This window comes from Trichosurus vulpecula, chromosome 1 (assembly GCF_011100635.1).
Source record: "Trichosurus vulpecula isolate mTriVul1 chromosome 1, mTriVul1.pri, whole genome shotgun sequence".
In the NCBI taxonomy this organism is placed as follows: Eukaryota; Metazoa; Chordata; class Mammalia; order Diprotodontia; family Phalangeridae; genus Trichosurus; species Trichosurus vulpecula.
The window spans coordinates 227787313-227810765 of NC_050573.1; the positions used below are offsets into that span (position 1 = coordinate 227787313).

A 23453-nucleotide genomic window follows, 5' to 3' on the forward strand; every position below is an offset into this window, starting at 1 on the left:
CCTCATATTTACATTCCTGAAGTAGCTAAATTCCCCTTGTACACCTGAACCCCCAATTTAAAATGTTTGCCTATTTTTTCATAACAACAATAGCTATCATTTATAAAATATTTTAAGATTTGCAAAGCACTTTGTGTGTCTTATCTAATTTGATCCTCATGACAAAATTGTTTCATTCATTAGGCATTTCAAAAAAACCACAAAAAACCATTTATGAATCTAAAAGAACATCCACAAACCAAACTCTTTTTTTCTTCTATAATCCAGCTTCCCTGAGACCCAGGTGTATCCATGGGTGCATGAGTGCATGCTTGCTTGGCTTGTGATAGTTGGATATCTGTGGAGACTTGCTTTTCCTACCGCATGCGTTTCTGGCATCCCTAGATAAACACTCAAGATCTGTCGTATCTTGGTATCATTCATGTTACGATGTTAACTATAACTATTTTCAGCTCTTGAATGAGGATTATAAAAGTCAACCAAAATCACTGACTTATGTTTAGACTGTCTTGAAATAACTTATTAACACTGTTAGTTCCTAGTTTATACCTGTTTGACGATGTTGGGGAAAAAGTAATTATATATGCTCATGTATGTTCACGCACATGTACATAATTGTATATAACACTACTGTTTTACTCTAACAAAGACATCTTTCAAGCTGTTGGTAAAATTCAACTATTGTCTGCTGATGGGACTTGTTACAGGTATATAAAATCAATGTTTCCAAAGTAAATGAAAGCACCAGAGATACTTCATTTATCTTTGATATATTGTCCTTTGTAGTGGAGAAAGAAGGGACAGAGAGTGATTACTGGTCAGACTTGTAGTTTTTTGTCTCACTGTAAAACAGAAGAGGCAGAAATATTACGACAAATGGACGGCCTGGTGATGGTCAAGGAGCATGGGAGAAGTGGTGGCATGTACCCTAATTTCACTGCATGCATTTTTGTGGGTTCTTGTGAAACTTGTTCCTCCTTCAACTGTTTTCATATTTGGTTTTATGCTAATGAAAATGGCACAGACAAACTCATCAGGCCTGGTTGGAGGAGCAGGTATTGAGATGTGTTTGGGATTGGAAATATGTGCTCATACCCGCAGATACAAGTGTGTCCCTGTTGATATTCCTAAGTATGGAACACATCACTGTTTACTTTAACCATATTAAAAACCTGAAAAATGAATTATGTTATTCCCTCTAGTTTGTTTATCAGGCCTGGATTACTGATCCTAAAACAGCTCTCCGACAGAGAAGAAAGGAAAAGAAAAGGTCTGCAAGAGAAGAGCAAAAAAGGAGGAGGAAAGGATCTGGGGAGGGTGTGTATGATTCTGTATGATTCTTAGAAATTAATAGTCCTGGTTCTGCCTTCATAAAACACGAAGATAATATGAAGAAGATATAAGATTGATAGAAATGAATATAGAAATGAAATAGAAATGAAAGTCGAGTCCCAAAGTACAAGAGGAGAAAAAACTCCTCCAGTGTTCATCCTCGGCCTTTGGAATAACCTCCACATAGAAAGAAAGCATATAGATTAAGATTACATAAATATTGAGAGGAAAAGAGGAAGGAAGGAAGGAAGGAAGGAAGGAAGGAAGGAAGGAAGGAAGGAAGGGAGGGAGGGAGGGAGGGAGGGAGGAAGAAGGGAAAGGAGAGGAAGAGGAGGTAAGGGGAAGGGAGGGGAGGGGAAGGGAGGGGAAGGAAGGAAAGAGAAGGGGGGGAGGAGAGGAGAGGGGAGGAGAGGAAAGAAAGAAAAATTCATGATGTACAGATATTCTAGCCATCATGCTAAACACCTTTTAAATATTATCTTATTTGACCCTCACAACAACCCTGTGAGGTAGTTGTTATAAATCCCATTTTACAGTTGATGAAACTGAGACAGGCAGAGGTTATATTCCTTGCCCAGGCTCACACAGCTTGCAAGTGTTTGAGACCAGATTTGAATTCAGGTCTTCCTGACTCCAGACTCAGAGATCTTGCCACTATGCCACCTAGCAAAAACTTAAAGGAACCAATTAGTAGCTGGGTTGAAGTCAAAATCAATTCTTCCTATAAGCTCTGCTGTTGTTCTGCCCGATATCCTTCCTGGACCTTGGCAAAATGGATCCTTGGTCACATTTTCCAATTTCATAATCAGACCTATTAAAGACTCAGCTTTGCATACCTCCATATTAAGTGCTATGCAAAAGTTGAGACCAGACAAGACATGGTTTCTATTCTCTAGAAACTTATGCTCATAAGTATAAAGATAGCATAGATGAGGTAGACACTTAATGGAGCTGTAATTCCTAATACATGAGTTAGGGGCAGGTATTTACAAAAAAAGAAGTTACACCCTGATGACAAATATTGTGAATAAAATTCTTAGTAATTATAATAAGATGCAAAGGAAATAAATTATGTCAAAGAATATTCCTGTTTTCAAATACGATCTTTAAATAATTTAACAGAAGAGAAAAAGGAAGTTCATCAAGACATAAGCAGCCTTTCTTCAACAACTCATTCTTTCATTCATAAGTATTTGTTGAATACTTTGTACAAGGCACTGTGCTAAGGATGGTGTGAAATACAAAAAGAATAAGAGGAAGTCTCCTAAATTTCAAAGTGTGAATGGTTATTTTTCTGGTGAAGGGGTAAAGAGAATTTGAATCTGAAAGGTTTTTGAGGTTTCTTGGAATTGTTGATGCATAGAACACACTGGACTTTATGTTAAAATCAACTTTAATACAGAAGAATAGGATTTTGTTCAATTTAAAGTCTTAACTCCACTTTACCTTACATCAATTTGGCAGGTCCTGTGGAATGGGAAGACCGAGAAGAAGAGCCATTAAAAAAGAAATCTGATGGTCCAGGTAAATCAACAATGACAAAAATAACATTTAAATGCGGGCCATGGAGAATGCTATCTTCCACCATCATTACTGGTCAGTTTACATGATGATATTGTCTAAAACTTTTTATTCACTGTTGCTTCCAGAATAATCAGTGACTCATAGTTTTCCCCTGGATAGTCATCACTCCTGTAAAGTATTATTGATTCCTAGAAGTAGACCTTAAATTGACCCTTCTATTACTTGACCAAAAATATGGTTGATCGTAGCTCAGTTTTCTGAGGTATATCAGGAAATGTCCAAAAAAGAAGGTTCTGATGAAGCCACAATATGATACAAATCCTAAATATATAAACAGCTTGTAAAAGGAACAGAGAAAAATGGAAGAATAGGGCAGTATATGAGTGTGAAACTAAAACTGTTCCCCACCCAGGGAAAAGAACATCACTATTCATATTAAATAACTACCCATTTCTGCTAAGTTGTTATTATCTTCTGTATTTTCGCAGTTGCAAAACCCTATGCATATTTTTGGGCAATCCACCAGATTTTTATTTCTTTTTCTTTTGACAAGATATGTACAAACTTTCAAGGGTGGCTGACATCTTCTGACTCCAAACGAGACTGTCTGCCCTAAAAAAATAAAATGTATTTGCTTTTTGGCACCACTCTGCATTGGCACTATGTATTATAGTTGGATTGTACTTTTATATGATGACAATGATAAACTTCTTCCTAATTATATTCCTTTTTGATTGCTTTTAGAAATAATAATAGCATAGCATCTATTATGTTACTTTATTAAACAAAATTGAATGTGTCCCTAGTCCCCAAATGTCTCATAAAATGTAGTTTCAACACTTTAACAGATCAGTAATCTCGTCAGTGTGGGAACTCCTTCCACCAGAACAGATCCCAACCTCTCCTAATCTAATGTGATTCTTGTCCATATCTACTGTGGTGCAGGTCTAGCTCAGGTCCAATGAGTCAAGCTCAGGCTTCCAATACAATGACATACTCATGAACCATAAAATGTGGGCGGAAGGAAGGAAGGAAGGAAGGAAGGAAGGAAGGAAGGAAGGAAGGAAGAAGAAGAATAAAAGGAAGGAAAGAAGAAAGAAAAGGAAGAAAGGAAAAAAGAAAGGGAAGGAAGGGCAGGAGGGAGGGAGGAAAGGAGAGAGAGAGAGGGAGGGAGGGAAGAAGGAAGGAAGGAAGGAAGGAAGGAAGGAAGGAAGGAAGGAAGAAAGAAAGAAAGAAAGAAAGAAAGAAAGAAAGAAAGAAAGAAAGAAAGAAGAAAGAAAGAAGAAAGAAAGAAAGAAAGAAAGAAAGAAAGAAAGAAAGAAAGAAAGGACAAAATGCCTAAGGATAAAAAAGAGTAATTCTGATAGAAGGCTATTCAATTCTGCCTTAGCAACTGGCCATGCTAAATCAGAAGGATGTTCTGAAGGGCAGTGGGACCTCTAAACCTCCTACATCAGTTCCCCATGGGCTGGTGCTTTTATGCCACAGGTGACAAAGAAGGCAAATCAGTGATGATCCTATAAATTGTCTCCTTACCCCATTAAAGGGAAATAAGTCTCAGCCTTTATTTTTTAAAAATTCTTCAGTATTATACCATAAATCCTCAGAAATCTAGAGCTATAAGGAACCTCAAATGCCATATGGTCCAACTCCCTCATTTTACAAATGAGGAAATTGAGCTTAGAGAGGTTAAGTGACTTGTCCAAAGTCACATAGCTAATAAGTGCCAGTGGCAACATTCGAACCTGTGTCCTCTCATTCCAGAGTCAATACTCTTTCTCTTATACTAGAGTATGAGTATTATTCTGAGCATGTTCCTATTTTTGGACTACCAGTGCAGCAATCAGGCTAGCCACCCGTTAAGATTTACTTTTGCTATATAAACAGCCCACTTCCTTTCATCATCATCATCATCATCATCATCATCATCATCATCATCATCACCATCATCATCATCCCCAACATTTGTATAGTGCCCACCATGTGCCAAGAGCTGTGCTAAGCACTTTACAAATATTATCTCATTTTATGCTCACAACAAGTCTGTGAGGTAGGTGCTTTTATTATCCTCATTTTACAGATGAGAAAACTGAGGCAATTAAGGGTTAAGTGACTTGCTCAGGATCACAAAACTAGTCAGTGTCTGAGGCTGCATTTGAACTCGGGTCTCCCTGACTCCAGGCCACAGGCTGTACCGCTGCACCACCTACCTGCACCTACATGAGATGCAATGTCAATACTTGCCTGGGTTTGTGTTCCCATTGATGTGGGTACTCCCGTCAGCTATCACAAGCTATCCTTGTTTTCTCATCCTGTGTGATTGACTTCTAATAAAATCCTAAGAGACGATCTCGCATGTCATAGGTTCCAGTAGAGTTTATTAGGTTGAATCTTATCTTTTTTTGTCTGTTCTAATAGAACTCATAGAATCCTTGGAGCTTTCATAAAGAATTTTGTTGTGGTTCGATCATTTTTCAGTCATATCTGACTCTTCGTTACCCCATTTGAGATTTTCTTGGCAAAGATATTGGAGTGGTTTGCCATTTCCTTCTCCAATTCATTTTACAGATGAGGAAACTGAGGCAGACAAGGTTAAATGACTTGCCCAAGATCACATAGCTAGTAAATGTCTAGGGCCTGATTTGAACTCAGGTCCTCCTGCCTCCAGCATTCTATCCACTACTCCATCTAGCTGCCCATTCATAAAGAGCTAGAAGATACCTAAGAGATCACTTAGTATGGCCCCTTCATTTTATACATAAGGAAACTCAGACCCAGAATAGAGAAGTTATTTTTCCCCATATTACATAGTAGCAGACCAAGCACTCCAATTAACTCCTCCATGTTTTCTACATCCTAGAAAAATTGGACTACTCTCCATCCCCCATTCTTCTCCTGAACTTTCCCATCTCTTTGTCTTTGTCCATCCCATACAGCCCTTCTGGAATGGTCTCCTTTCCTCTCCCTCTAAACTTTCAATATAAAATTTCCTTCTTTCAAGAACCAACTCAAGTTTTAATCTCTCCTTTGCACTTCCCGTATTCATGTGTCAAGGTTATTTCTGCATATACTCCACCTCACCCCAACCCTCTAATTAGTTTGAAAGCTCCCTGACAATAGGCTCTGCATATCCCCAATACCTAGTACAGAGCAATTAATAGATACATTATAGATGTTTATTAGACAACTTAAAACTGTTGTATTTCATCCTCCCAGATAACATCATCAAAAGGATATTCAATATTTTAAAGTTTACCTGGGTCCTGTTTTTGGCATCAGTGGATAGTTTTACAACCTGGCTTAATTCAATTTCAAGGGAGCACATCGATATATCTACAGTACTGAGAATTGAGCGATGCATGTTGACCAGAGAAATTAAAAAGGTAACACTATTGACACCATTCTCTTCTCCTCTTTTCACTCACAAAACTTGAAGACTGAGATGAGTTTCTAAAGAGAGATGGTATGCTATTCTTTTGTCAAGAGAGATCAATGCCATCCTACTTCCTTTAAGCGTACAAGAAGCCATCTCACACTCAGAAATAGAATGAAAAATAGCCATAAGAGGTGTGACTGGAACATAGAGCTGCCCCAACTACAAGTTGGGGTTTGATAGTTTTTCCCATGATTTCATGAATTGTGCCTGGAATGTATCATAGCAAATATGATATATTTGTGTAGAGGAGCAAGTAGTTAAAGCTGAGGACAAGAAACAGGTGGGTGGATATAAGATGTATAGAAGGTACACAACTGAATTCTGAGAAGCAACGAGACTAGGAACTAGAGAAATCTTTCATTTTCTGCTGGTTTCTGCTTTTCTTTAGGGCAACGTTCCAACTCGGGAGAGCATCCATATGTACTATCAAAACCACATTATGAATCTTTCTAGAGAGTCTGGACTGGACACAATTGATGAAAACTCTGGTGCTGTTTCAGACCTGAAAACAGCCCGAAGGATGGATAGCTTAGATTCTCATGACAGTATTTCCAGGTATTCCATTTTTTAAGCAATACTTTTTCTCAATTTATAAGGCCAGAAATCTACATTAGAGCATTTTATGAGAAACTAATTGCATGAAGGGAGGATTAATTGCAAATTTATGAGTGACTTTTCACTATGCTATCCTTGTGCCAATGATAATAGTTGGTCTGTCCTCTTCAGCAAATATCTTAGTCAAATAATTAGAAATATCTGTAAGAATTTGATGTAAATTATATTTTCCTTTAAATTATTCTGTTGAAAGTTTTCTATATCATTGTCTCTTCTTGATGATTCACCCCCAAATAGCATTCTTTCTTGTGAGAAATACATAGTCAAGAAAACAAGTCAACATAATTGGCCTTGTCTGAAAACCTATGGAACATCCACATCCATAGACTTCTACCTCTACCAAGAGGCAGGAGGCATATTTTGTCACCATCAATCCTCTGAGGTCACACTTAAACACTGCATCGTTCAGAGTCCTTGAAAGCTTTCAATGTTATTTTCCTTTACATTACTGACATCTGTATTCATTTCCTAGAAGTAAATGAGAGGCATCAAGCTAAGGATTCCTGATTATGGCAAGGCCTGCCTTTTGAACAATGACTGAACTTCCATGCCATCCGTTTGGAATTAATACAGCATTTTTTGTGATCCTCTTACAGTTTCCTTTCTTCTGAGAAGCATTACAATGATTTCTAATAATGTATTAAAACATTTGGATCCTACCTATGTATGTTTCAATACAAATCTGAAGAATTATCCAGATAATTGAGTTCCCTCCCCACCCCAAAAAAGTTGCTTTTGAGACAAAGGCTATATCTTTCTTCCTAATTATCTGATGTGGCTGTCTTTGTCTTCCTCCACTATCATTTAATATGCTATCTATACACAAATTTTCCATTTTCATATGCAAAACTTTTCTTAGCTAAGAGTATAGAAAAGGTCTTTAGAAAATTTTTTCATTGTACCTATATACATTCAGGCACACATGCACAAGTCTACAGATGTCCTCTTCCCGGAATGCTTAAACACGTTCTGAGGATCTTATGAAAAGAAACAGCTAAAATATTTTATAATCAAAAACAGAGGCATGTGTATATATGTATATTTGTATGTGTATGTATATAGATAAGTACACAAGTATGTCCATGTGTATGTACAGATATACATGTGTATATACCTGTGTGTGTGTGCACAATAATTTTGTTCTGCATATGTGTGTATGTGGATATGTATATGTGTATGTCTGTATATATGTATGTATGTGTGTGGATATATGAATACAGAGATAGAGTCTATGTCTACAATCCTTTCCTGAAAGTAAGCTAGAATATAAGAGAAACAGTAGATTAGAATAACAAAAATAATGCATGATATGACTATAAAATTATCTGACCTAATTTGTGACATTCATAACAGAATAAGAGTGTTGTCCCTTTCAAAGTAACAACTTTGGGAAATTTCACATTTATTTCAGTGATATGGCGCCTGAATAAGTTATTTTTAGAACTCCTCTTTTCCAATTGTCTTCAGAAGTAGTTGGTGGGTCTCATTGCTTTGAAGTCAGTCCCCATTATTCGTTCCAAAAATAGTTTAATCACCTGTATCATGTTTGGCCGTCTCTGGAAATCAAATCCACTCAGGAAAAAATGGTCATTATTGTGGATATTCCAAAAAAGGTTTTACAGTGCTCTGAAAGGAACTCCAAAAAAGATCCAAAAATGTTTTGAACAAAAGCATAATCATTGTAATAAGCAATACTTCTATAAGTGACTACTTTGAAGAATATAGCTCTCATTGGAACATGTAAACTCTGGTGTGGCACTTTTGTTACAAAATCAGTAACATAACTTTGGAGTGAGGGAACCTGAAGTAATAAATACACTATTGGCATTGAAAGAGATGCTTATTGTCCCAAGTACCTCATTTACTTCCAAGACTCACTTGAGCAACAGAGTTGAGCCCATTTCCTCAAAACCAAACCCCAAAGCAATCATTTTAATGTGAAATTGTATTTTGAGCAGGCCAAAACAAGAAATGCTTACTGCCAGAGAGCTATTTGTAGTCATTGCTAGGAAAATCAAATGAGAAACTATATGTAAAGCACTTAGCAAACCTTAAAGTGCTATGTAATGGCAAATTATGTTATCATTATTATTATTATATTATCATTTCTACATTGTCAATTGAAATTTGCATGATCGTATCTATTCTGCTACTTAATAATTATATATTGTTGGTTTTTGGTCTGGTGCTGACATATGCTTTGAAATCCCTTTATAATCAATACAATAGAATGATGATTTGGCAGGGTTTGGTTTATTGCGTTGTTTCGCCTGTATCCCAAAATTTGGGAATAAGGTATAATTGCTTTGAAAAAATCACAATTCATCTCATTTTTCTTCTGCTCATTTAAAAAATGTAGGACATAAATCTTTAACAGTGACTTATCAACATAGTTATATGTTTACTAAAGTTATGAGTTGGGATGTTTTGAGCTACCAAATTAAAGTATTCTCCTGATAGAAAGTACTAACAAAAAGTACAAATTACCTAATTAAAAAGTCTCTTCTCATCTCCTCCTTTATTTCAACACATAAGTATACTCTCCATAAAACATTTTTAGAAATCATTTTTATAGTTAAAATTTGAAAAAAGGCTGGCCAGACGGGTGAAAATGGAGCAATATACATTAGTTACACATATGTGTAGATAGGTGATAGATAGATATAGAGAGATGTACATATAGATATAGATGTAAAATTAGTAAACATGTTAGTATTTTTCGTGTCTCAGCACATCATACCATCAACTTTATTTGATGATCCTTCTGCAGCTTTTTTTGACAGGCTTAGAACAAGAAAAAATCTTTTTTAAGAATTTCATAATTGCTCTAACTGGGTTCTACAGTTTTTGCTCATTATGACCATCTCCCTAAATCAGGATACCAATGTTTGGTTTGACAATTTTCCTGATCGTATCCAATCTCCTTTGTATTTCAGATGTTCTTTGTTGATGATTGTCTTTTAATTACAGGGGGTTATCTGTGAGAAAGAGAGGGTTTGGGGGAAAATGGTATTGCTGATGGTTAACCACCTGAGATTTTGTCAATAAATGCATCTTGGGATAACTGATAATTAGAAGATATAAGAAGCACCAATTCTGTTAACTGTGTACATCTGGCCCTCACCACACATTTCAGGAGTAAGCTGGCATGGAAAGATGTGCCGACATGCCAGGCATGCCAGGAAGATGACTATGTCTAAAGCTAGCATTGTCATTCTTCCAACACTTCAAATTCAAAAAGCCATTCTCATCTGTTGACTAGCTGAGAACAAATTCATTTTCAAATTGATTCCTTTCCCCCATGAATCAAGATGGTTTTTTTCCTTCCATATCTACTGATTTTCTTTTAATTTATCACATTTTTGATGGAGCTATATTTGTATAAATGCCATTTATATCATTTAAAATAGTGTTTTCTTTCTCTGCAGACCTGCCCTATGGCCTTGTTTCTCTATCAAGGCAACATTCTATAAAATCATATATTGGGCAAGAGAATGAGTAGACAGAATATCACAAAATAAAGCAAGCTAAAAATGATGATGATAATAATAATAGATTACACTTTTATAACACTCTGTAAAGGCCTTTCCTCACAGCAATCCTGTGAGGTAAGTAGTATATGCATTCTCATTTTTACAGATAAGGAAATTAAGGCTCAGAGAACTAAAGTGAATTGCCCAAGGTGATAAAATTAGGAAGCAACATCAAACCTAGGTCTGTTAATTCCAAATCCAACACTCTTTCCAATTTGCTGCCAATGGGATAAAGATTAAAAAGAAATTCTACCTAAAACAGAGGTTCTTAATGTAATTGCTGTTAACTTTTTAAAAAAAAATTAATAAGTGTATTTCAGTATCATTGGTTTCCTTCGGTATCTAACGTACTTTATTTTGTATACTTAAAATATTATTCTAAAAAGAGGTCCTCAGGCTTCATGAGACTGCTCTCAGGGAAGCAACATGGTATAGTAGAAAGACTGTGTACAAACAGTTCCGACTGCTCTGAATATTTCTCACCTGTAAAATGTGCATAATAATATCTATATTACTTACCTTTCGTGAATGTTGCAAGGATAAAATAAAAAAATGTACCATAAAGACCCTTGAAAACTTTAGAATTCTACATAAGTGCCAAAATTATTATTGCTGTTATTTTAATTATTTCCTATGTAAATGTTAGAGACTGGCTAATAGTAAGCTTTTTCTTATTTAATATATAAGAAATCAAGAATTTCGCTTAAATATTTGAAATAAAGTAAACACTGAAGTTATTTAGTTTTTTATTCTGATCTAGTAGCTAAACAAATTTCTAGAGATGTCGAATATTGCAAATTAGAGGATAATATTTAAAATCAATGATTACTCTTTTAGTAGAGAATTTCAAAATGAAAACAGGGTCCTATAAAACAGTGTGCTGGAGTTCAGTAACTTTGAAAAAGAAAAGAATTTAATAAGTTCAATCTTTTCATGACTTTTGACACTAATTAGAATTCAGTGTAAGCAATGACCTGTTGTGGAGGGCATGCCAGGAGAGATTGTATATGCTGACATATTGGCTAGTGACTTCATCAACATAGGAACTCCACTGTTCATAGTAGAGGCATGTTCCAATTAGTTTGCTTCCAAAAGTACTTCAGCGTCTGAAATACAGTAATTTCCCTAGAAGATAGTTACCTTGGGACCCTTGAGAATTCTTTGTAGAAATCTATCTTAAAATATCATTAACATTGAATCACTTCAAAGATAGTACTAAGGTCCCATATGTACATCCAGCTTGACTGTGGTGTATTTATAGAGACTTTTATTCTGGATTTCCCAGTAATGGCACTCCATCTCATTTATCATTCGTAGTCTCTAATACTTCCCCCAATCCACACCCCCACTTGAGTAGCATCTATGAGTTTTATTATTGGGATACACGATGGAGCATACTTGAGGGAAGTAAAAAGTCCAGTAATTTGTTTGGACATAAGCGACTTCATTCTAATCTAAGTATGTGAGCTCACTTTATCTTTTACAAACCGCACAGTAACCCTATAAGGTAATAAATGCCAATATTATCTGCATATTAGAAATAAGAAGAATGAGAGCCAAAGAGGTTAAATGATTTCCCGAAATTCACACTTATGGTAAGTTGCAGACCTCAATTCTGGACCCACATCTCCTAACTTTTAATACAGCCCTGTACCTGGGCAGGTAGGTGATCATTGGACAGGGTGGTAGGCCTGAAGTCAGGAAGACATTTTTCTGAGTTCAAATCTAGCCTCTGACACTTACTAGCTGTGTAACCCTGGACAAGTCACTTAACCATGTTTGCTTCTGTTCCTTGTCTATGAAATGAGCTGGATAAGGAAATTGCAAACCACTCCACTATCTTTGTCAAGAAAACTCCAAATGGGGTCACAGAGAGCTAAACACTGCGCCATATCAACTTAGAAACTTTAGAGCACACAAGTAATTTCAAAAAATAAGCCAAAATCAAATAATTCTTTTATAGCCACTTTTGCAATATTTTCTTTTATCACATCAATAGCAGTCATGGGGAAAATGACATTCTTTTCTTCAACTTGAAATATTAGAGACCCTTGTTATGTCACTTTCTGGGACATTAATTCTCCAAGCTATTCATAGTCTTGCTAAGCAAGAGCTCTTTCAGTATTCTTGAGTAAAACTAAACTTAATCATCACAAAGACTTTAACTTTCTGATTGGAGCTAACAATTTATATACAGTGAACCTTAGAGTATAACTATCCCATAATGTTCCCTTTCTGATGCTTGGCCCATGTTAAAGCCACAATGACCCTAGCTTCTGTGGTGAAAGATGTCTTTATTCATAAGATTTTGAGAATCTCTTCAATTACTTCATGATATGAGGGAGTTCTACTTTTTATGACAAACTTTTAGGCCTGCCTTTTTCTTCCATCACTATGTCTGAGCTGGAAACTAAGCCTGAGTCCAGTTCTCACCCATATTCCAGATTTGTGAGATGCATGATGATGGCCCAACTGGAATTATGATATATATGGTACAATATAATCTGGGTAATTTGGAAAATAATTTCTATGAATGGAGCATAACTGTTCATGAGAGCACTCAGAAGGCTTCTAATAGTAGATCTCAGTGTTAAAATTCTTTTGGGTTACAAGTTTCACTGCACCTGTTTTACAGTAGGGCCATAGTGAATATTACACAAGGATTACAAATATTAAGGCCGTTGCCATTCAGAAACCCCTCTTTGCGACAATGCTAGGCCTATACGTACAAGCTGAAAATCTTGTCATCTGAGTCGTTTAACATTCTAGAAACTAGATGGAAATGAGGGGTAAGCGTCCTAGGAGCTTGTGAAATAACATCACCGTATTTGTTATATTCCTTGCTTCCCCGCTCCTTTCTTTTAATACATCTTCATTGAAATAATGTCTTTCTCATAACTCTTATTTGCTTCCTGTCAATCCAGTAGCAACCCCTTCCTGGGTTTGACCTGCCCTCCCTATCATTGTTCCAATCATGAAAGGAGATAAGGGTTTTAACAAATTGATTCTTTTGGTAATGACATGTGTTACAAACCTCTGGAAAGGATGCAAGGAGTGATCGGAAGGAAAAAAAAATAAGCAAAAGGAAAAGTTTTTTAAAAATGGTTCCTGGTGCTGCTGCATTTCTTTCTCTCTAGAATTTTTTTAATTGTACTATTTTCTGATTTATAGACTGTTCATCAGAGTAGCCTCTATGATGACACAGTACATCACATCAAACAGAATAGTTTGAAAATCCATTTTGTTTCTGATCACCTGTAAATATTTCTCTTGATGAATACCTTATAGAAACCACAATTTTTAAAATAACATCAGATTCTAGTACATAAATTCTCAAATGAGTAAGCATATAATATTGCATCAGTAACTAAATGTTACAGCATTTTCAGTAGTTTAGCTTAAGATAAACTTGTTTAGTTTTTTTTTTTTAAATCTGTCTAAAGTTAAACTTATGCAATTTCCAATATATGTATATGACTTGGCAAATCATTTCATTTTCTTGTTCCAGTCAGGGACATCGCTTGTCCCAGGAATAATGAATTCATTCATTTACTAATTCAACAACATTCTCTAATCCATTTCCCAAGTATAATGAATTTATTCAACTAATCCATTCACTAAGTTAATTTATTTAGTGCAATAAATGTGCAATGTTTAAAAATAATAATAAAAGTAACCCAGGAACCATTTACTTCCTGTAAACTTGCTCCAAACAGGTCCTTATCTTCTCTCAGAATCTTTGTTATTGTCATCATTGTGGTGGTGGTTATGTGTTTTGCTGCATGGCGAGTACATTCATTAATTGATCCATGTGTACATTCATTTATCGTTGGTGTTTAACACTGTGTCTTTGTAACTGTTTGCGCTGCTAGCTGCTACACTGAAGCAACCTTGCTGTTCTCAAGGCAGTCCACCCTTGATGATTTAGATGGACGAGAAACTATTCCTAAAACAAGTGAGCGGGCCCGGCCTAGGCTTCGTAAAATGTACAGCATGGATATGTCCTCCTCATCAGCTGACAGTGGCAGTTTAGCATCAAGGTGCTTAACTTGTGCATGCTTCCTTCAGTCATTTTACAACCCTCCTCCTCTTCCTCACCTTCCCTTATTTAGGTCTTTGCTCTCATGTGTGGTTGTTGTTTTGTTTTCTTTTGTTTTAAATTGCGTGTTTAACAAAAAGCATAGGCAACGTCTTTTCTGGGGCTAACATTAGTAGTTCTCAAGATTTGTGAAAAGAATCATTTCTTTGATTTGGTCTGGAATGAATTTCTTTCAAATCTTTATTTTAAAGATTATCTTTTATTTCTGACTAATTCAACTTTTCCTTCCTCTTAAGAAAGGTTAACTGGGAAAGAGGCAGTTTCTCTCATTGATTTAGAGGCTTGTTTAGGCTACAATAGGAAGGGGAAAAGCATCAGGAAAGGGGATAAACATTTTTGTGATTTGCTCATTCAAAGTTAGATAGACATTCAGATATATTCTGGAAAGTTGCCATATTTGGTCAGGATTTAATGGGCCAGGAATAAACCTGTCTATATTCATATGCTTTAGTAATATAAAAGTCAAAGTGTGTTTTATCCTTGTTTCAAAAATAGGATGTTGTAACCTGAGAAGAGATTAATTGACTTCAGTTTTGCATGTCCTTGAACCAGGCTACTTGGTGCAAACTTATTTGGTGATCCAGTCCTGCTGTTTTCTCCCTAATTGAGCTAATTAGTAGTCTTTTTCATGCAAGCTAAAGAAATTGATTGTTTTCCAAAATTCAGCAGACGCTAGAAGTATGAGATGGAATCTAAATACTTAAATTTTAAAATGACCCAAAACAAAAAGAAAAATGGCTTTATTAAGCATGGTGTTGTCAGATTCTTGATTTTTTTTCGTTTTTTTCCTCACAAAGGAATTGTATAATATAGGAATTATTCCATAACATGTTGGCACTTACCAGGCATTTAATAGTCAAGATTCAGCCTAACAGAGTAAAGACCAATCCATCATCTATATTGCCATTCTGACATAGGATCTTTAGGTATTCCTTGGCTCCTCATAACACAAATCCAGGGACATTAGGAATATAGTCATTTACAACAAGGGCCACCAAAAGTTTGATCAAGTCCTGGACTAACTCCTATGACCTGAACTTCCCCCAAAGGATGAATCCATTTCTAATTCCTCCTAGGAATTCTAGTCCAGCCTGAGGTAAGTCTATGAGAGATTCCCATTGGCATGTTCTCCTTAGATACACTGGGGCAGCTGGGCAATGCAATGGATAGAGCACTGGGCTTGGAATTAGTAAGACTCATCTTCATGAGTTCAAATCCAGCCTCAGACACTTGCTACCTGTGTGACCCTGGATAAGTCACTTAACCTTGTTTGCCTCAGTTCCTCATCTGTAAAGTAAGCTGGAGAATAAAATGACAAACCATTCTAATATCTCTTACAAGAAAACCCTAAATGGAGTCATAGAGAGTTGGACACAACTGCAAATTGACAACAAAAAAACCTAGAGACTTTCCATATCACAGAGACCAGGACCAGACCCCATGAGGATATTGAAATCCCAAGTGGACCTCCTGTCATTTCACCCAAGTCTTTTTCATTTTTTAAATTAAGAAATGGGCCAGGGTGGTCTCAGAAGGCCCTATGATAGGCCCAGCCTCTAAGTATACAAGTCAGACTACCATATACATTCAATGGTCTAATAGTTTTCATTTTAGCATTCATCACAACTCAGATTCCCAGGATATTTTTCTCTATCTTCTTTGAAAGAATAGAAGAAAAAGAGGGATACTAAAAAGTATATACCATTTATTGCAGTATCATAACTTATATTTGTTTTAGTATATTGTATCCATAACTAGCCTGCCTTGGGCCTGGAGGGAAAGTTCTCAAAAAAGTTCTCAAAAAAAGGAAAGTAATAATGGCTGTCATTTCTGTAGTACTTTAAGATTTGCAAAGCACTTTCCAAATATCTCATTGGATCATCACAACTCTGGGAGGCAGGTATTATCTCCATTTAACAGAGGAAGAAATTGAGGCAGACAGAGGTTAAGTGATTTGACCAGGGTCACATAGGTAGTAAGCAACTGGGGCCAGATTGAATTCAGGTCTTCCTGACTCTAGGCCTGGCACTCTATCCGTGTGCTATGCCTCCAGCTCCTTAGGCAGGATATAAAAACATGAACAAAAAGAAATCTAAAGAAATCTAGAGACAGGAGCTAGAAGAGGAGAGAAGTAGAAAAGAGCCACAGAAAAGGAAGCCTAGGAGCAAACATCTGAAATAGGGTGAATTGGGCAAGGAAATGAGGAAAGAAATGAATGGTATAGATCAGGAGTAGGGAACCTGCAGCCTCGGGGCCACGTTGGACTTCCAGGTCCTGGTATCCAGCCTTTTGACTGAGTCCAAGTTTTACAGAATAAGTCCTTTTATTAAGGGAATTCGTCCTGTGAAGTTTGGATTCAGTCAGAGGGACACACTTGAGGACCTAGAGGTCCACATGTGGCCTTGAGGCTACAAGTTCCCCACCCTTGGAATAAGTGTTAATAAAGGAGGGGGTAGAGAAGAGAATCAAACTGAACAGCAAATGGCAAGTCTGAATGGAATGCAGTTTTACAAGGCACAGAAACCAAATTGAAGAATCGGTGCCATGTTTTAGGAAAGAAATTAACAAGGTAGCGCTTGTATAGGCAAGGACAACCAGTGTGATATGGGAACTAAAAATCAGGTTTCCACATGCTAGCTAGCTTCAAGTACTTGAAAGGCCTTCACAGAGAAGAGAGATTGGGCTTGTTCCATGTGAACCTGAGGATGAGACAAGGAGATATGGGTGGTAATGAGAGAAAAGCTGGGACAAATTTCAACTCAAGAAGAAGAATCTTCCCACTACATAGAACTGTCAAAAAATAGACTGGGCCTTCCCAGGTGATAAAGTATTTCCTATCACTAGAGATCTGCAAACGGAGTCTGAATGACTGCTTGGGACAGATTCTGTTGAAATGGAGATTCAAGACCGTGAGGTACTTTTCCCACTCTGGTAATTCTATAATTCTATGGATTGGCAGAAGTATAAAAATGGACATCAAATCCAGATGAAGATATATATATATATAATATATATGTATATGTATGTATATATCACATCATATCTATTATATCATATGTGTAATATATTATGTAATATATATGAAGTGATATATATTGTCACACATGCACATGCGCACACACACACACACACACACACACAGAAACTAAGAACCAGAATAGAGAAGTCAAGGAATTTTAGAGTAGTTTGATGATAAGAGAAGTGCACACACCATTTTTTATTTTAGTCTTGATTATCATATGCCTTCATTTTAATTTCCATATGGATCTATACAGGATCATTACATAAGACCCATATCAAAGTATAATTCAGTCAAAATCTTCTAATTAGTACTGGCAAGGTCTCTGCTTTCTGTAAGCTGTGTATTTTTAAATAAATATATGGGTCAATATTATGCCTTGATCCGGAAGTCATTAATTCTTTCTATGTATTATAGGATACTTCAAATGCTTCATTAACAAAATGATGCTCATTTTGCATGAACTACATTCACTCACTAACTTTTGCATTTGGGAGACAGTACTGCTGTGTGCATTTTCTACCATACAGGGCTTACCAGGATGTTGAAGGATTAAAGGTAATAGGGTAATACCCATTTAGGAAAGTGCCTTGCCATTTTTAAGGGTGTTTTAGTATCTTCAAATCAGTAGAATTTTGTGAGCAATCATCATATTAATCCAAAGTATTTTTTGCACCCTCTCTTCTTCCTAACAGTGAGCCCACCCAGTGTACCCTGCTGTATTCTCGCCAGGGGACAACTGAAACCATTGAAGAAGTAGAAGCAGAGCAGGAAGAAGAAGTAGTGGGCCCCCTGCCTGAGCTAAAAGATGAAGAGGACGATGAGTATGATGAGGACTCAGTGGAGGTGGACCTCACCTCAGACGCCGAGTTGCCACAGTATTCCACTGTGGATACTGTGGATACAATGGATACCATGGATGGTGATGTAGAGCCCCCACCTTCCTATAGCAAAGCAGTGAGCTTTGAACGCCTCTCCTTTGGCTCCCACGATGACTCTGATGACAAGAACCATATGGTAGTGAGTCCAGATGACAGCCGGACAGATAAGTCAGAGATAAGCATCCCGCTCCCTTTGACACATGAGCTGACAGCCAGTGAGCTTCTCTTAAACAAGTAAGAACTAAGAAAACATAAAACACCATTTTTTGAGACTTTCCAACAAGTTCACTCTCTAACTTGGCTTCCCTTCCTCACTACCACCACGGGGGAAATCCTAACAGCTAGATATAGGAACACTTTCCCAAGGCCTGCTTCTCTGAATAGAGAATGGGAAATGTCAGTGCTAGGATTTTGCCTTCCAGAGCATTTTTACTTGAAAAGGATCCAGTTTGTCCTGGCCATGCATGTAACAGTTATTCAAGAAATATGCAGTAATAAAAGTAATTAATTTCTGTCTTAGTCCAGCTTTATTTGGAGCAGGTTGCCTCATAGAACTTACAAAACTTTGTTAGAAGACCATTGCAATAGGACATGATCTTGGACTAGTATTCAGAACAAGGTGATTTTGGATTGAGCCTGAAATAGTTTCTATTCAAGGCCTGATATCCAAAAGAAAAGTGAACATCTCAGTCTATCTTCTGTCATTTGGACAAAACACCCAGATGATCAACTGAGTTGGGGGGGGTGGATTTTTTGTTTGCTTTTTCTGAGGTGGGGGGGCATTATTTTGTTTACTGTTCATCTGAATGCATTGTATTATGTAGATACAACTTTAGAATTCCAGTCACTCTAATAGGAGACTTTGGAAATCTGTTCCTAAAAAAATTTTTAAGCATTATTATAAGATAAAGGATAAAATTCTCTTCAGAATTATTGTTCTATCATCTTGAAGAAAAATATTTTGGGAAAACTTGATATTTATGCTGATATCAGATGACTTTTCTTAGCCATGTTGAATGTGAGATAGGTAGAAAAAATATGACTTTTAAAGTTCCTGAATTTTCCTACTGCAGTCCTATAAATTATTCCAATTAGGAACACCAAATTACGTTCTCACAACTATAGGGATGAGTTCCTTCCCCCCCGCCGAATACATGATTTCATTTCTTTCCTAATTTTATTTCATTTATTTCCTAATGAAGAAACTCCTCTGCCAATGTGACTCAGAAACAGTTCTGCAGTTTGTGGTCTTAGGACAATAATTGACTTCTCTGTGGTCACACAGGCAGTATATGTCAGAGACAAGCCTCCAGGGGTGGGGAACCTACAGCCTGGAGGCCACATGTAGCCCTCTAGGTCCTCACGTGTGGCCTTTTAAACAACTGTTTGTGAAGTTTGGATGCAGTTAAAGGGCCATACTTGAGGACCTGGAGGGCCACATGTGGCTTTGTGGACACAGGTTCTCCACCCCGTCTTAAACCCTAGTCTTCTTTTTTTTTTGACAGGGCAATTGGGGTTAAGTGACTTGCCCAAGGTCACACAGCTAGTTCATGTGGCAAGTGTCTGAGGCCGTTTTTGGACTCAGGTCCTCCTGACTCCAGGGCCGGTGCTCTACTCACTGTGCCACCTAGCTCCCCTGACAACCCTAGTCTTCTTGACTCTAAGATTTCCTCTCAGTCCAATAAGACACTGCCAAAGGCATGTTTTCAGTTGGATCTCAATCAACAAACACTTAATCAATGCCCATTATCATCCACACACTGTACTAGGCATTAGGGAGACAAAAAAGTAATGCAATATTTTCCTTTAAGAAGTTAATATTCTACCAGGTTGGGGCAGGGGGGGGGGAGGGAGGGGCGGTGGATACACAGGAGTAAGTACAGAATATGAACAAAATAAATTAGAAGTAATAGGGTGGAAAATAACCAAGAACGTAGAGAATGAGGAAAAGCACCTTGAAGAAGGTGGTAGATGAGCTGAGCTTTGGAAGAAAGAAGGGAGGGAAAGAAAAGAGGAATTAGTTCAGAATAAACAAATGAGATGAAATTGAACCTTTTGTGACTTCATCATCTTACCCTTTCTCCTTTCACAGATTTGTTGAATTCTAAGAGGATTTATAGCTAACTGCCTAGCACAAATTAGAAACATCTGAAAAAACATAAGCTTTTTAAAATAAATTTTTTTTCCTTACAATTTTTGGGGTTATTTCTTTTACAGGATGTTTCATGATGAAGAGCTAGAAGAGTCAGAAAAATTTTATGTTGACCAACCTCGATTCTTGCTCCTATTTTATGCCCTCTACAACACTCTAGTGGCCCGCTCAGAAATGGTCTGTTATTTTGTGATTATCCTCAATCACATGATCTCGGCATCCATGATTACCCTTGTCCTTCCTATCCTTATCTTCCTCTGGGCCATGCTCTCGGTCCCTAGGCCCAGTAGGCGTTTCTGGATGACAGCCATTGTCTATACAGAGGTATGTAAATTCGGCATGTGGTACCCATATACTACTTACAGCTCAATTTTGTTTTATGTGTTAGTAAGTTCCTGAAAAGTTATGTATAAAACAAATATGTGTACAGATGTTCAGGATACAGAACAGATGTGTTATGATAAAACTAAGTAGAAAACCAAAATTCCAAACATCCATAGACATTCATAGATCACTAGGGCCGGAAAGGACTTTAGATATCATCTGTTCCAACTCTCTAATTTTATAGATGAGAAAACTTTGACCTAGAAAAGTTAAGTGATTTGGCCAAGATCTTATAATTCATAAGTAACAAAGCTGATACTACAACTACAAATTCATGATTCCTAATCCAGTGCTCTTTCTACTGTACTTTGCTGACTTCCAATTAAAAATCTGAGGTAGTAGGATTTTTCCTGGAGACCCTAACTTGGTGCTACATCCTGGCCCTACAACAGGCCTGGTGAGCTTACTAGCCTTTGGCTAAAAAAAAAAGTCAGTGCCCCTTGGGAACCAACTTGAAACTCCTTTTTCAACAGACTCTAGACAAGTGGCTCTCAAAGGGTGGTCCAAGGACTCCTAGGGATCATCAAGACCCTTTCAGGGGATCTGCAAAGTCAACTTTATTTTCATAATCATTCTCTTTTCATGTCTAATATGATAAGTATCAAAATATGTAACCCACATAAACAAAAGTTCTTTGGAGGGTCCTCAACAATTTCCAAAAGTATACAGGGGTCTTGAAACCAAAAAGTCTGAGAACCACTGTTCCAGGCTGATCAACAGGGATAGAAACTAAGTATATCAAGCTGAGGCTGTTTATGCTACACAGTCCATCCATCTTTTCCTGTCTCAGCACCAAGAAAAGTAGTTTCACCCACACAGCTAATCAATTTGGGACTAAACTTGTTGCCTGAAGATTAAAATTTCTTTCAAACCTAAATTTCAGAAAACATTGACTCAGTTAGGTCTCTAATTCATCTATTCTGTAACTAGAAATTCTACTATTCACATTTCACTACAGTGAAAATACCCATACTGGAAATCAGTTAATTTTTTTTTGTTAGTGTGATGGATGCACTTGGAGAGAAGAAATCTAAGTTCAAGTCCCAGATGTGACATTTCCTAGTTATGAATTGGGGGGCAGGTGACTTCACCTCTTAGACCTCTATAAAGGGGAGCCCTCAACACAGTTCCATCCATTATATACAAAGCAAAGAGACATGCTTTGGCAAACCAAATAGACCAAATCTTTCAGGCCTAATCGAATTTATCAGATACTAAAAGTCTCAGATTTCCATGAATGCTAAGTAAAAAGGGATGGAAAGAAGACACTATGACATTTACAATTTCCTTTAATCTTTTTGTCTGATTTTCCTTCCTGATTTCTTTAGGTTCTTGATAGATGGACCAATACTGATTTTTATGGTGGACATAGGAATAAATAAGAAAAAGGGGGTGGTCCTTGAAACCAAAAGGTTTGAAGTACATTAATGGTCTTTATTTGCTACTTAAACGACAATTTCCATGCCCAAGATAGGACTAGAGCTTTTACATGTGCTATCCCTCATGCTTGAAAGACTCTCCCAGCATTTATATGTATGGGCGTCCCTCCAACATCTCAAGTGCTACCTCCTCTTTGAAAACTTTCCCGATCACCTCTGTACCCAACTAGCAGTTATCTCTGCCTCCCCAAAAAGGTCACAAGTAGCAGCCTGTTCTAGGCATTTAATTCAATTCTAGATTGTATTACAGTTATTTTTGTAAATATCTCTCCCCATACTAAACTCTGAGCTCCTTGAGTATACAGACTGTATCTTTCAATTTCATCTTTGTGAATCCCACTCCAGATCTAGCATCGTACCTTGCACATAGCAGTGCTTCATCAATATTTGCTGAATTGATCAGAACTGGTGCTTGAGAAAGTTTTTTTTTTCAACAATTCATCATCAAAGTTAAAACAGGTTTCTTAACAGTGTTCAATTTAAGGTAATGAACTGTCCCATATATTTGAGATTTGAGTCACATGAGGAGTTCCTGGGGTGGGGAACCTGCACCTTTGATGCCACGTGTGGCCCTCTAGGTCCTCAAGTGTGGCCCTTTGACCAAATCCAACAGTTGAAGGGCCATACTTGAGGACCTAGAGGGCCACATGTGGCCTCAAGGCCACAGCTCCCCCACCCCTAGAATACCCAGGCTTAATATAAAGGACTGAACTCTTAGTCATCCACAGGCAAGATGGAGAAGTTTGATTTTCAGCTTGTCCCCAAAACTAATTTTAAATTAATTTCAGCTTTTTCTTCTTTTATAACTAGAGAAGCAATACAGAAAAAATCATTTTGCTTTAGTTTCATACATTTTTCAGCTGCTAAACGTAGCTTGAAGAAGGGGAACATAGCAAAAGTGAAGCTTTAGTGAACTATGAGCCCCTAAATCTGCACACAAATGACAGTAAATGATCTGAAATAGTAAATATAGTAAAACCACAAAAACAAATTTTCCTAGCTTCTCAAAACTAGGTAATTACTGTTATGGAACATTCAA

The 23453-nt window shown here is 37.0% G+C and overlaps 1 protein-coding gene across 2 annotated transcripts in view; it reads left to right on the plus strand.

The window, feature by feature from the left end:
* The window catches only part of PIEZO2 (piezo type mechanosensitive ion channel component 2), a 539671-nt gene that overhangs the window by 472073 nt on the left and 44145 nt on the right, over positions 1–23453 (plus strand). The window contains exons 36-42 of one of the 2 annotated variants that reach the window (XM_036741022.1): positions 1203–1317; positions 2797–2856; positions 6073–6239; positions 6681–6847; positions 14313–14480; positions 18254–18673; positions 20657–20915. In XM_036741022.1, the coding sequence (XP_036596917.1) occupies positions 1203–1317; positions 2797–2856; positions 6073–6239; positions 6681–6847; positions 14313–14480; positions 18254–18673; positions 20657–20915 (1356 nt within the window). The remainder of the gene's footprint in view (positions 1–1202; positions 1318–2796; positions 2857–6072; positions 6240–6680; positions 6848–14312; positions 14481–18253; positions 18674–20656; positions 20916–23453) is intronic. The other variant, XM_036741023.1, reaches the window with a different exon arrangement.